The sequence below is a fragment of the Dendrobium catenatum genome, unplaced genomic scaffold (assembly GCF_001605985.2).
Source record: "Dendrobium catenatum unplaced genomic scaffold, ASM160598v2 fragScaff_scaffold_1490, whole genome shotgun sequence".
NCBI lineage: Eukaryota > Viridiplantae > Streptophyta > Magnoliopsida > Asparagales > Orchidaceae > Dendrobium > Dendrobium catenatum.
Window position 1 is genome coordinate 439,181 of NW_021319952.1, and position 15,238 is coordinate 454,418.

Sequence of the window (15,238 nt, forward strand, 5' to 3'; positions counted from 1 at the left end):
GAGACACAAGATAGATTTGAAAATGCTTTAAAAATGTAATATCTCAGTCTTTTCTTAACTGATAATTTTATGCAAAGAAGTTTCTGGTTAAAACCCGAAAATGCCGTCTAAGACCTCGCACGCCTTTCTTATAAAGCGCCGCGACGAGGTTTAAGTTGAAAATTTCGAAGTTGTCAGATTTCGACGGGAATAATTTTTAGAAAATAGAGCGTAAAATTCTGATCGTTTTGATGTATAGAACATATATCGTATTATGAGTTATTTTGAAGATTATGAATTTTGGAAGTTAGAAATGCCAATTCTACCCCTATGTTTTATGAAGGCCGAAATTACTTAAGTGGGGGAAATTAAGTCTTTTGGCATAACCCATTCTCCCATTATACAAAAACCGAAACCCTTCACTCTTCTCCCATTCGCATGTCACGGCCAAACCGTGCGGAACAAGGAGAAGGCGGATGCAAGGCTCGGACGGCGTCTTCGGCGGTTGCTCCGGCGGCGGTTTTCGGCGGCCAATCTTGAGGAAAATCTTAGGGGAGGCTAAGGGAAGGCTAAGGTATGCATTAGAATGATGATTTTCCCTCTCATTCTCTAGATTTTTGAATGAGAAGATTTCTAGGGTTTTTAGAAAACTTGGATTTTCTTTGAGAAAAGTTTAGAGAATGATTAAAGGATGTTTCTAAACCTTAATGCTAGTTGATTTCTTGAAAATATGGAATTTGGAAATTAGGGTTTTTCTTAAAACATGCTTTTCTTTGGTTTGCCTTCACAAAAAGAATTTCTAGAGGTTTGGAGAAGCTTTTATGTGAAGAACTTGTAGTGTTTAACAAAACTTTTGAGTTTTGGAAATTAGGGTTATTTTCCCAATTTTGAAATTATTGATCAAAAGAGTTCTCTTTATGTTGGGAAGGGTTTTTAGAAGCCATCCTTAGAAGCTTTTAAATTAAAATGGTAGTTTGACACTTATGGGGTTTTTCTTTTTCTTATTGAAGCATGAATTTTGTAGGAAGAGGGAGAGTTCTCTTTTTCTTAACTTAAGGTTTAGGAGCTTTATATAGGTTTGTAATATTGTTTGTTGTATCCCTTTTAGGTTTTGATCAATTGGAGGGAGAAGCTCCTAAGTATACTTAAGTGAAGACCTTTTTATTTGAGGTAGGTAAATGCAATACCTTTAAATTTTAAGAGAAAATGAAATTGTTATTATCCCTTCAAGCATATTTTGATTTATGCTCTTTAAGTTTATGAATCTCTTTTTATTATGGTTATGGATATGAAGTAAAGAAATCCCTTACTTTCAAGCATATTTCTTATGAAAGGAATTATTTATTTTATTGCACTTACTCTTTCTTGGTTAAGGAATAAAGAAAAGAACTTGCCCTTTTCATCCTATGTTATTATGAAACTATATGGCATATTAGGGGACATTTAAACATATGCATGTTATGAGAACAAAAAGATAAGTGTATGTGCATGTTGATGCGGAGATATCTTGGTAAAGGTGATGCTCTTATGAGCATTGGTAAAGGTGATGCTCTTATGAGCATTGGTAAAGGTGATGCTCTTATGAGCATTGGTAAAGGAATGACCTATTATGTTGTACCTGATCAGTACAAAATGAGATATCTCCGAGACGGGTGATTATAAATACATGTTATATTAAGCATATGAAAGGCATTATGGTTTAAGGAAAAGCATTATGGTATAAGGGAAAGTATTCTTTTATGTTTTATGGGAAGTGTTGCATCACAAGTTTATGTTAAGGAAAGGATTTAATGGATTACATTGAAGTATTCTATTTAATTTGCAATGAGTTCCATATTTCTTTTCATTCATGTTAGCTTCATTCTTGTTATTTTCTCTAAATATTTATTTGGTAAAGCATTTGCCTATTGAGTTTGACTCACCCTAGTTATGGGAACTTTTCAGGAGACCCTGCTTCTAGATAATGGCTGACCAACCTCCGCGCACCTACCGTCGTAGGGAGACGGCGAGCGGCAGGTTCTTTTGTGTTTTGCCTTTTTGTTGTTAGAAGATGAACTGTATAGATTTTTGGAAAGAACTCAAATATGATTTTTGGAATCCTTTCATTTGGAAGAATTTTTGATGTAATCCTCTTTTTACAAGGTATGAAAAGCAAAATTACTATTTGGAACTTTTAGTGGCTCTTTCTTTTCTTGTTATAGTGATGTTAACATTCATTACTTTATGATGAATTTAGTTTATGCCATGCTACCTTGTCTCTTTCTCCGTCCGATCTCTGTTCCCGCCTCGCACTAGCGAGCTAACCGGGCCGGGTCGTGACAGTGTGTGTGACTTGAGCGAGGGGAGTTGTTGGGAGTTCCTCTGGCGTGCGATCAGAAGCGAAATAGAGGGCGCTCACATGTGTGAATCTTGCCTGAATGGAGCTCCTCATCTCTACTATTTTCTTCATTCCTTTCCATGGGGTCTAAGGCACAAGTGCTGTGGCTATTGGGGATGCTAGGTTACGTGCATTCGACCAGCAGAGAATAAGCCAAGGCTTCTTCTTGCATGAGTGAGGCGCTACCCAAGCACCCTTAATTGGGTTTGTCTAGTGAGTAAAAGTGCTATTGTATTCTCACTTTCCCAAGAAGAACCAAAGTCCTTGTTGCTGTTGAGTTCAAGGTACACCAACTCGGCCAAGGTAGTAGTGAGACCGACATCCCTAGCAACCTGAGAAATGGTCTTTTCTTTCAATTTCAATTGTCTTGGTCTCTTCAAGGCAATGGTATTACAGCCGACAACCATCGAACTTGCTTCGGTGAGGTATATCTCATAAACTTAGATAACCATAGTCTTTATGTCACTTGTTGTGCGTATGATGCTCTCAAGCCCTTGTGTCCTTAGAAATCCTTTATTTATGCTCTCCAACAAAATGCCATGCCCACTATCCTCTTCGTAAACTCTTGGAAATATGATGATTTCCAACAAAATGCTTTCATGTGAGGCCCAAAGGAGATGATAATGAGCGCCCCTAGCAACCTGAACAGCGGTCTTTTCCTTCAATTTCAATTGCCTTTGTCTCTTCATGACAAAGGTGCTACGGTCGGCAACCATCAGACTAGCTCTGGTTAGGTATGTCTCATATACTTTTGTAACCTTAGGCCTTTAAGCCACTTGTTGTGTTTATGATGGAAGTGTTGAGCAAGGAGATCGGTTGGGGCATCAAATCTAGGGCAGAGGATGGAGATGGAAAGAGATGCCTAGTAGAGGAGGGGACTTTGGTCGGAGTTTTAGCGTCGGGTTGCTGGAGGGAATCGAAGGGAGAAGAAGGGTAAAGTGGAGTGGAGGTTTCGGCTAGCCACAGTGGTTTTGACGGGATGAGTGTCGTGAGAGAGAGAGCTTCGGGTCGTGTGTGTTGAGAGAGTCGAGCAGCCCCTCGCTATTTAACGACGACTTGGGCGTTCGATCGAGGCAGGCCGCAGGAGATACAGGAAGAGACGCGAACGTCGGCTGGATTTGCGGGATTTGATCGGTTCGGCGCCAATTCAGCGGGATTCGTGGATCCGACGGGATACGAGGTATGTACGTGGGATTTTTACTTTTCTTTTATCTCCATTTGTTCCCTTTGGACATAACATGAGGGTCAACAGTAAATATGGTGATTACCAATAGATTTCTCTCATATGAGGCCCAAAGGAGATGACAATGAATGTCGGGTCACCATACTCGTGTCCAATGACCACCAAAAGCATGGATACTCGGCATTTATAGCATTCCATTTGTCGCCTACAATTGATTCCTAGGTTAGGTGTCAACTTTCGTTGCTAAATCGAATGACAATGTGTAGAATTCAACCACCACTAATTGCACATCCTTTCCACCCAATCACAGGTTATGACAAATTTGACCTACAGATCCAGAAGCTTGCACATAGAACTAGGGATTTGCACACATTAAATTTGTGGATTTTCAAAGCTTTGGTGAATGCCCTAAAATAGAATTGATTAATTCAGGAAATCCCTAAAGTCCTGTGAGATTTCTCATAGACCCTTTGAGGTTTATGTTGTAGATCCCATAAGGGGTAGAGTTTATCAAGATCATCTTTTAGCAGTTACAAAACTATAAGTGCTAAGACGGTAACAATCTATTGCTCAAATTAGCAAAACTCTTGAAGTTTAAGTAATCATTCGATGCATGCACATTCTAACCCTTAGATTATGAAAAAAATTTTCCTAGGACTCTCCCGAAGTCATTGGAATGGTCATTTGCTATTTTAGTGAATTCAAAACATTCAAAACACAAATTATAAATTATCTTTGAAGAGCCTTCCTCCCTTATGCATAAACTCTCTTTAGCACAAAAAACTATATGTTGTATCATATTTTTCTTTAGCCTCAAAGTTATAGGAACTCGACATCAGCTTATCCCCAAAACTATATGTCCCTCATCACCTTCATTTGCTTGATCCCCAATCAAACCGATGCTCCCCTAGCTCTAGGGTCCCTAGGCGTTATCTTTTTCTTTTGGCATTTGCTTTTCCAAATCAAATTGGAATCTCTCTTTCTTTGGCCTCAAAGCCAAAGAGCACCTACTATGTCCCAATTAAGTATGTAACCTCTTCTTCTAGACCCAAACTCTAGATCTTTATTATTTAGCTAAAACAAGTGATCTCTCTCTTTCATGACAGTTAAAATGTAAGCTTTTAAATGTCCCTTAGAAGCCTCTTGTTCCTGCAATTCAACTTACCTAATTAGGTGAATTTCATCAAGTCTTAAGCCAAACTTTAAGTTAAATTTGTTTTACCTTATTAAGAAAACACTCTCTTATTCAAACACCAAGCGAGTTCTATAATAAAGTCCTAAAACAAACATAACTTTCTTTGGATTCAAAGATGTATCATTCCGCCTTAAAGATGGGGGTGTTCATCTTTTGATCTTCGGATTCGATAAATGTTTGAAAGCAAGCAGTGACCACTCTATAAGTTCTAAAATATTAGACATAATTAAAAATTAAAGAAAAAATTTAAATCATATGCAATTAAATGTGAAACCACCCATGAGTTAAAAAGTTAAATTTCTTTAAATCCTACAATTGAAATTGAACACTATACCATAGTCTGACAAGCCACACAAGCTAGCATACACTTAGATGTATAGACCCCTTGGCATCCAACCATTAGAATTTTCATCTTTTTTGCACTTGTTTTTGTTGTTTGGTGTAATGAATTTTGGATTGTATGTGTTGTAGACATTTTCCCTTAAGTGTTAGGATAGAGATATATATGCTTTTCAAAAGTATCAAAATAAATAAATTTGTTAACAAACATAACATTGATTGAATTTATAGTACACTATTCTATCCTCGAGCAAATGGATTGGTTGAAACATTCAAGAAGATATTAGTTTAGTTATTAAATAAAAATTTAAACAAGAGCAAACGTGAATGGCATGAAAAGCTGGTTAGAGCTTTATGGGCTTATCGAACCACATATAGGACATCGTTTGCATTAGTCTATGGAGCAAAGGTTGTTCTCCCTTTAGAGGTACAACTTCCATCTCTTAGAATTGCAATCAACAATGAAATTATAAGATAACAAAAATGCACAATTGAGGTTGGAGGAATTTGACTATTTAGATGAGAAGTGCTTACAAGCTTAACAAAACCTCGAGTTGTACCAAACTAGTATGGTTCAAACCCATGGCAAATTGGTTTCTTCTAAGACTTTCAAGATTGTTGACCTAGTCCTAGTTCTTCATAGATTGATTTTGAATCTCCATAAAGTTGGTGACAAATTTGAGCATATATGGGAATGCCCTTTTGTGGTAGAAAAAAGTTTATCAAGGAGGGTCTTGTTAGCTAATTGATTGTAGCGGAGAACGTCTTATATTACCTTTCAATGGATGTTATCTTAAAAAATATTATAATTGATTGTATCCAAATTTCAAATCATATCAATGAATCAATACTATATCATCCTGTTATTCAAACATTCTCCTATCTAAGTGTTAAGAAAACTAAAGAGAAAATGCCTAAAACAAACTTAGGTTTCTTTGGATGTAAAAATGTATCATTGCACCCAGGGTGGGGTGTTCACATCTTTGGATGTTTGGATTTCATGAGTGATATGATTTCTTCAAAACAAGCAATGTTTACCTTATGGATTCTTCATAACTCTTCTAAAATATTGTTTGCTTATCGCTTACTTCCTGATTTATTATCGCACCAAGTATTTTGTCTAGATGTATGTTGACCTTCACACTAGAGAGAAAATGAAGAAATAATATAAATTTTTTTCCTTCTCGTATCATTACATGTTAAAGCTCTCGCTGCACGCTACAGTAGCCCATCCCTCTACAAAGCGACGCCAAATCCATATCTTTTCTCCCGCATGCGAAAATCCCGCTCGTTGATGTCGTTAAAATTAGAGCGAAGTCTCACTCCATTCACTTCTTTTTAATGTGCCGATCCCCCCTCACAACCGTGCCCTATGATTCCAACCTCCAGGTCGAGTTTTCATCTGCCGCGAGTCATACCTGCACCCAACCTTATCCTTCAATCTCCTCCAAGCCATACCAGTACAAGGCTCTGAGCTCGCCAACCTCCACTTTGACCCCGATTCCGCTCCAGACCGACACCTTATTCCTCTACCACTACCAAACCAACAACAATCTGACCTCCTCCTCTTCTATTTTAAACCACACGCCTGTATCCTCCCATCTGACTGAAGACCCTATCCACCTCATTTGCAAGCTCCGGTTGAACCTCCTCCCTCCTTCCCATAGTTGAAGGTTCCCTAGCCAACCCTCTCCCTGCTTTCTCTGACTTGAACACCCATTTCCCTCACCCACCTCCATATATCAGGCAAGCCGAACCAGTCCCAACACCCTTCCACTCGCTGATCAACACTTGCTTTGCTACCTCAGATCCCCACTGCTTATAGCCGCCTCTAGCCTTTAACTCCTACTCCGACGCCCTTGCCTGGTCTGATGTAGAACAGAAACGCCGGCTTTGCTACGGAGAGGATCTCCTCTCCAAAATCTGAAATAAGTTTCTTGTACAGCCTTGGAGGGAGGAGAGCCCGTAAACCAAAACCTGAAGTGATACTTCAGATTTTATGAGTAGAGGCTGTGGCGTTTGGAGAGGAAACCAAGAGAGAAAATTGAGGGGATTCGGCCTGTAGTGGTGAGCTTGGGAAATCTTTGCCAAAGGAATAAGTAAGAAAAGAAAACACTTGGCTGGAATGTGGGCAGCAAACGAGAGCTTCACGGGAAGAGAAGGGTGGCGTGAATGAAAACTTGGAAATTAGTGATTTAATTCCAACGGGAAGGTATGAGTTGGGAAGGACTTGATTCCTCTCATAGGAATCTCACTCTCATTCTCTCCCAAGAACAAAGTGTGGACCACAAAATTTTTCATATCAATCAACCATCCATTATAGGCCATAACATGAGAAAATAGAAAATTACAAAATTGCCCCTTGGGCCATAACACTCAAATAAACTAACCTAAAACATAAAAAAATAGCTAAAATTCATAACAATTTAAATTAGAGTCGTCGATTTACGACGCCTCCTGTGATAGATGCGCCAGATCTTCGTGCCGATGTCCGCATCATGGTCTTCCTCTTCCTCAAGTCTGCAAGCCACCCGATCCTAAGTATATGCTTCATTTTTTTAATTATATTTTAGTTATTAGTTTTGATCTTATAATTAATATATTTAGTGTATAATGTATTTAATATATTACTAATTATTATATATATATATATATATATATATGCGGGCATATAAGGGTCGACATGACTCAAACTATCGAATAAATATATAGTCGCGGTATTGATCGGGATATTTATTTTATACATTTACATAAGGCATTCAAGGCTGTTAATTAAGAAAATTTATTCATAGAGGCATAAAGCCTACGAGAAACCCGATCCTCTGTTGGCAAGTAGAAAGAGTCGACAAGGTTCAATCCATGAATGCAAATGACCACATATAAACCCCGATGATGGCCGTGTTGAACGTACATCTCAACCAGAGGGGTTAATTCCAAATATTTAAAATGCCATTTAGAGTCCCATAAAAATTAAAATTCTAAACATTACCAAAGCTCAAAACCCAAAACTCTAAAAACTACCAAAGCCCAAAATATTTAAAACTGAAATCAGACATCACATAACTTAAAACGACATCCACCCTTCGCAATAATTTGCTTAGGTGGACAATTTGAAAATAACTTCAACTCACAAAGAGTTAATGTCTGGTCGAGAATATCACTAGGATTTATTCTCAAGCAATCTTTTACCAGTAAAGATGTGGCACGTGTCCTCTAACCAATGTTTAAAATTGCGTATTCGGGTATCAAGGCGTTTTTCATTTGTGGGCGAGGCGTAAGCCTCAAGACGTTTTGAGGCGTAAGCCTTAAAATTAAAAGATTACGTAAACATAAAATGATAAATTTTTTATATACTAATGAGTGAATAATATAAAACATAAAAAAGCATAAGATTTGAAGTGAAATCAAAATATCCCAATAATAAGAAAACATGAAATATAGTTCAACTCAAAATTCTATCTTTCCTAAATCCCAGTATTCTTTTTCATTAATATATAATTCCAATTTTCAAAAATAAATAGCAATGATTATCAAATAAGAACTCATAAGTCATCAGCACTGTCATCACTAAGGGGTTCTTCATTTTAATCATCTTTATGATGAACTGCTCTTTCCCCTTCCTCCTCTCCTATAGGGTCCAATGTCGGACATTTACTTCAAGATTTATGTAAGTTTTAATATATATAGCGTGAGGCGTAAGCCTCATGCCAGTGAGGCGATGCGGGCCTCAACCAAGTTGAGGCGCAAGCCTCATAAAAAAAATTCGAGGCATAAGCATCGAGGTGTTTTTTACTGGAATTGCGTAAAGGAGGGCCTCCAGGCGAGCCTCATATTGCGCAATTTTAAACCATGGCTCTAACCGGTGGTTTTGCCACCAAATAGCACCACAGGTAAACAGTTATGACCGGGCCCTCTGAACTGGGTCGTTATCTAAATGGAACCACTAAATTATGGTTATGGCCAGAGCCCATATGCTCCCCAATTGCATCAAATCCTTGAGATGAATCAATAGGATATAATCGATAAGGCATAAAGCCTTTTGTCAGCTAAAGTTCATTCAAGTTTTTTCCCTTAGACAAATACTCCTCCTAGGTCTACAAGGTACCTTTGGACGAAACAACCCATGGCTGCTGACAAGGATTCTTCTGTTAGGTTGGGTTAACTACCTCCTCTGACTAAGTAGACCAGGGACCATGATGGTCTGGGACGACGGAACCATGAGATCTTGATCATTCCATCATCCATTCCCCCACCATCCGCTTTAAGTTCAAGATGGTACAACAACAATAACAACGACATCAAGCCTTTGTCCTACTACGTGGGGTTAGCTACATAAATCATTTTTTGTCATTGTGCCCTATTAAAAGTCAAATTATCATTTAAATCTAATAAAGAAAGATCTTTTCTAATATTTTCTAACGAAGTCTTTTTAGGTTTATCTCTACCTTTTTTAATATAAGTCAAATCTAATACCTCAACTTTCCTAACCGGGTCATCAGAAGGCCTCCGCTTAATGTGACCAAACCATCTAAGGTGACTCTCTCTAATCTTATCTTCCACTAGAGCTACTCTAACCTTTTCACGTATATGCTCATTTCGTATCCTATCTCTAAGGGTAAAGCCACTCATCCATTTAAACATCCTCATCTCTGCAATGCTTAACTTAGTATTATGATTCTCTTTTAATGGCCAACATTCGACATCATAAAACATTGCAGGTCTCACCACCATCTTATAGAATTTTTGATGAGGACATCGAAGATCAACGGCTACGATCGTTTCTATTCATTTTGATGTATTTAATTTGTTATTTGTACTTTTCCCTTTCTACCCTCACTTGAGGGCTTTGTCTTATGTTTGCCCTAGGGGCAATTGTGTCTTTTATTTTTCTTCATATATTTGGTTATTTAAGTCTTCCCCTTCCTCTTGGAAAGGGATGATGATTATGAAATTTTCAGCTTGTGCTTATGGATCTCTTTGTGAGTTCTAAGTTTTCTCTCTTGGGATGATCTCTTAGTGAGTTCTTGAGAGGAGAGGCCCAAGTGGGGCAAAAGCAATACCCGTCAATCTTGGTGGATTCCAAGGTTCGTGATTCTCTTATCTTTCTTGTTCTTTTATTTTCTTCTTGCATCGAATTCCCTCCTCCACCCAATTTATCTTCTAGCTCCACCGCCTAAATCCCACCCACCTACCTAACCACAACCCGCCACCTAGCTGCCCCCTTTCCCCTTTCCCCTTTGCCGCCGCCCCCCTCATAATTCCCCCCTCATTATGATGATTTCAATCATCATAATGACTTCCTAATTTAGCTCAAGAATGAGAGGGGAAATTTGAATTCATTTAAAATTCAAATTCGAATTTCAAATTCTTTCCATATAGGGAATCCCAAATTAGGAAAGTATCAATCATGAATTCAATTTCAAAATAAATCAAATTAGATTTATTAGTCCCTTTCCTCAATTTAAAATTTGAATTTCAAATTTAAAAAACTTTCCTTATTTACAAATCTAAATTAAGAAAGTGCATAACTCCAAGTCTATTTGAATTTCAAATTAGATTTGAGTTGTCATTATCTTTCCTAAATGACATAAATTGTTTTGGAAGTTACAAATCCTCTCCCCAAATCCCTCCCTCTCTCTCCTATCTCATTAATTCTATCCATTATTACTCCCTTATTAATGCCCCAAATTAAGCCCCTATTCAAATTCAAATTGAGCCAAATTAATCCTCCAATCAATTCCCTAATCCACCTCAGCCCTAGCCGCCCTCTCCCAGCCCTTCTTCTCTCTGATTTCTCTCTCCCTAGAGATTCCTGCAAGCTGTCCATGAAATTCCAGTAAAACGTCTTGCTGTCCAGCACCCTTGGGAGTCACGATTTGCTGTCTTGAAGCTCCTTACACCCTATAGCAGTTGTCCAAGGCTTCTTTAAGCTGTATTATTTACTGTCCAGATTTCTGGACGGATTCTATATTCTGTCTAGAACTTTTCCATTCTCAGCACTGCTGTCGAGAACTCCAGAGATTGGGAAAATTGTTGTCCAAGTTGCCGGGATCACTGTCCAGGGAAGTTCTGCACTTTTCCATTGCTGTCCAACCAGCCCAACTGCTGTCCAGCCCTCCTGGAGTCCACGCCCTGCTGGCCGATGACTCCCAATCCCTCCTAGGAGCTGTTCAGGCTTGTGAAAGGATTCCGATTGCTATCCCACTGCAGAAACAGCCATCGTCGACACCAAAGCTTCGTGTCTTCTGTTTCATGTAGGTAAACTCTTCCACCAAACTCTTTTATCTTCCTAGTTCACTTATCACTTGTGGTTATGTGTTGATTCACAAAAGATCATGCTAATTCTTCACCGCTAAAGCTTAGATAACTAGAGAGTTGAGTGAGGGACTCGTGCATAGTGCCTAATCTCATTGTTAATTTAGGGATTGACGTTGAACCATTCATGTATGCAATGTTAGATTAACTTGATTGTTTTCTGATCCTAACTCTTATGCGTGTGATTCAGCCTAAGCTTATTTTATTGCGCTTAATGTTTTCTTTTGTTGTTAGAAAATTCATTGTGAAGATATGATTATTATGGCTTCTAACACTTAAGCGTGCAAACTCTTCAAGTAATTCAACTTTGCATGATCGTTTTACATCAATTTTTCCTTAAGTTTGAGGGGGACTTTTCTATCGCACAACAAGCCCGATGCATTCATCCACTTCAACCAACCAACTTGAATTCTGTCGATAAGTTCAAGATGGTGAAATTTCAAATTTTAAATATCAAACTCTTCATATTCTAAATGCCCACACCGCTATTATATGCCAGGTAACACGTATTTTCTACGTATCTGATTGACAACTAGCCTTAATCAAAAGTTCTCTCTCGCTATCGGGTGGGGTAATTAACTATAGGGGCTTGCCCCTATAGGAAACCATAACCTAGATCATAAAGTTGTCGAAAAATGATGGCGAAGTCTATGGGTAGTATTTTATCTACAAACTCATCTGCCTTCTAAAATTTATCCCGGAACTTAATCCGTTAAAACTCCCCCGAAAAGCATTGGGGGAGGCCAGGTCCAAATTTTCGGAGCCCACAATGTAACTGCTCCATTTTAAACTTTGTTTCTGAGTTATCCTAGGTAATAAGTCCAAAGTTTCAGGGCTTTATCTTTTAGCGCACCAAGTATATTGTTTAGATGTAGCTGTTATATTTTAAACTCTGTTTCTGAGTTATCCAGGGTAATAAGTGCAATGCTGCTGGGCTTTATCTGTTGGAAAGTTAACCGTGATAGATGACGTTATGTACTGATTTTGCAGGACGGGACACATTATATGATATATACGCCTTCCGAGCCATTACTTTTTGTTGCCATAAAGGTATTGTTTTTCTGCACATTTCAGATTGTATTTTGACTTATTAATGATCTTCCTTTTCTTTTTTCTCTCATGCAAAAACTGCTTTCTTCTAGAATTTCTCTTTGGAAAAATCAATTGAATTTCTACTTGCTCAAGTTTTTCACTTGCTTTCTCTGAGCATCCTTTAATTTAGTGTACATTTGTACCTGCAGGATGAGAATGGGATTTTGCAAATTGCTGAGGATGTAAGAAATATATTTAAGCCTCCCTTATTCTCTTTGATAAACCAGTAAATATGTTTCATTAAGGCCGTTAAAATTTATATTTTTACTTTGAATGGGCTATTTTTGCATTACGTGAATTAATTCTTGATACCTCTATAAAAATTATTTCCACTTTTTAAGGTCATTGGATAAAGTTAAACATCAATTTTTTGTTTAATTTTTATGCAGCGCGTCAGCATGAATGATTACTGGACAATTCATTGCTAAAAAAACATGAAAACCTGCAGAGTTTATATTCTAATGCGGTTCTTTTATCTATTTATGTATGCATGGAAAATGGTTTTACCGCTAGTTTTTTGATCTTTATCATTGAAGGGGAACTAAGTATTTTATGTACATAAAGTTCATCATATTTTGATTAGGAATGCTGGATACATAAAACTTTTCTGCTACATGGAAGTAGAGATATATGCCTAAATATGTAGCGGCAAAAATTTCATAAGAAATACTATTGTTACGTGCTTCCATAATGATATATTGTTGAAGTCACATGATAAATTTATGTTTTTAACTAAATAATTTTGTTAAGCCTTAAGATGACCTTGTTAGGTGAGGGATACATTAGATTTTTTTTTATGTCAAGAAAGGTAGAGATAAACTTAAAAAGATTTGATTAGAAAGTATTAGAAATGTCATCTTTGTAAGTAGATTTAAATGATAATTCAACTCTAAAAAAATATATAAGAAAAAATAAATACTCATGTAGTTGATCCCACGTAGTGGGATAAATGATTGCTATTATTGTTATTGTATATAACTAAATAATTTTGTTAAAAATGAACATAAAATGCTAATAGGTGAGTTTTAAGATAATAATAAATTATATTTTATTTTTGGGACAAAATATTTTTAAAATTTTTGTTAAAAATTGTTATTTTGGATGGCTATAAGATAAAATTTAATCATGATTTAGATTTTAAATCTTTTCGTTAAACTCTTTTAAATTGGATAACAATATGTGCAATTGAATTTGGGCATTGGAATGGATGCGAAGGGGCCAATATGAATTTGTTGTAAATTTTAGATCACTACAAGTATGCTCAAAAGTAGATTATAGGGAAAGAGAAACGGAGAATTGTTTAAACTATGATCATGCATATTTTGCCAAAGTTTTTTTATGACTCCAATAACACATTGGAAGATACCCATTTCTGATTTTTTATGTTGATAATTTTTGTTATTAGTTAATTTATTACCTCTCTATTCATAGGGAATATCTATACTTTGATATTAATTTATGATCGGATTCTAAAACAAATCCAGAAGAATTATTACGTCCTCCGACCGGATGCAGAGGAACATCCGGTTGTAGGCAAAATTGTGCCTATACCGAGGTGTACCGAGTTTTTCAAAAAACTCGATACACCTCGGTATAGACGCAATTTTGCATACAACCAGATATTCCTCTGCATCCTTACGCCGGACGAAATAAAAGTTCACAAATCCATGCTTCTATTAATAAGAGCGCTCTACTAGGGTTTCACCAACTCTCGCGCTTGTATTGACTATTTCTCCTCTTGTGTTTTCATCTCTCTCTTCTGTGATCGCTTTATTTTTGGCCTTCTCTTTGGCTTACCTTTTGACGACTAACTCACTACCTATGATCTCATAACCACTCCCACTCATGTAACTCCCTGACATGGAAGTAAAGAAAATTGAACTCCCTCTTGCTCGACTTCTCTAGCTACGCACAGGAACCCCAGCGATCCCATTCCCTCTCGTCTCCCTCAGCCAGACGCAGGAACCCTAGCGACCTCGCTCCTTCTCTTCTCCCTCAGCCACACGCAGGAGCTGAAGTTGACGAAGAGCTTAACTCGCTCTCTGTTCGTGCGACCGACCCCAATCAGTAAGTAGTCACCGGTCTCACGCATGCGTCTCAGTCTCCAATCAAACCCTAATACACCCACGACCAAACCTGATTGTGCCGCCCGTCGACCCGCTCTACTCGAGTCGAATGACTCGACGCCGCTGTCGTGTACGCCACTCGACCCGACTAGCCAGTGTACATGTCCAACCTTTCCTGCTCCAGTGCATCCGAACCTATACCCCGCTTGTCCTATCCTATTGACCATCCCCATCCAAGCCGAATGACCTGACACTTTTGTTGTGTATGCTGCTTGACCCGACCAATCCATGTTCATGTCTAGCCACGCCTGCTCCCATGCATTCGAACTTGGATGCTACTTGATTCGACCTGCTTGCAACTTCCGTTGACCATACCTACCCAGGCCGAAGCTTCCTCTCCCTTCCTCTTTGTCTGTTCAACCCGATCGATCACCGGCCCGTTCCGACTCACTCGATCTGTTTCCATCGTCATTACTATTTCTACACTAAAATGTATATATAAATATATTTTCTTTCCTTGTTTGCTTAAACAATAGGTATTGAAGACCCGCGTCCGTTGTGTTTTTGATTCGACTGGGAGAACAAGAACAAAAGAAGACCTCACATCTTTTTATCTTTGATCTGACTAGGAAGAACATAAGAACATATTGAAGAAACAGAGGCAGCGAAAGAATGGAGAAACAAAAGCAAGA

General features: G+C 37.9%; 1 protein-coding gene across 3 annotated transcripts in view; it reads left to right on the top strand.

Annotated features, from left to right (window-relative positions):
- Positions 1 to 15,238, top strand: part of LOC110108395 — an 89,276-nt gene that overhangs the window by 35,492 nt on the left and 38,546 nt on the right. For all 3 annotated transcript variants that reach the window (XR_003702864.1, XR_003702863.1, XM_020839024.2), the window contains exons 7-8: positions 12,379 to 12,438; positions 12,630 to 12,662. Coding sequence is in view for 1 of the 3 variants with exons in the window: in XM_020839024.2 (XP_020694683.1) it covers positions 12,379 to 12,438; positions 12,630 to 12,662 (93 nt within the window). In the remaining 2 variants the exon portion in view is untranslated. The remainder of the gene's footprint in view (positions 1 to 12,378; positions 12,439 to 12,629; positions 12,663 to 15,238) is intronic.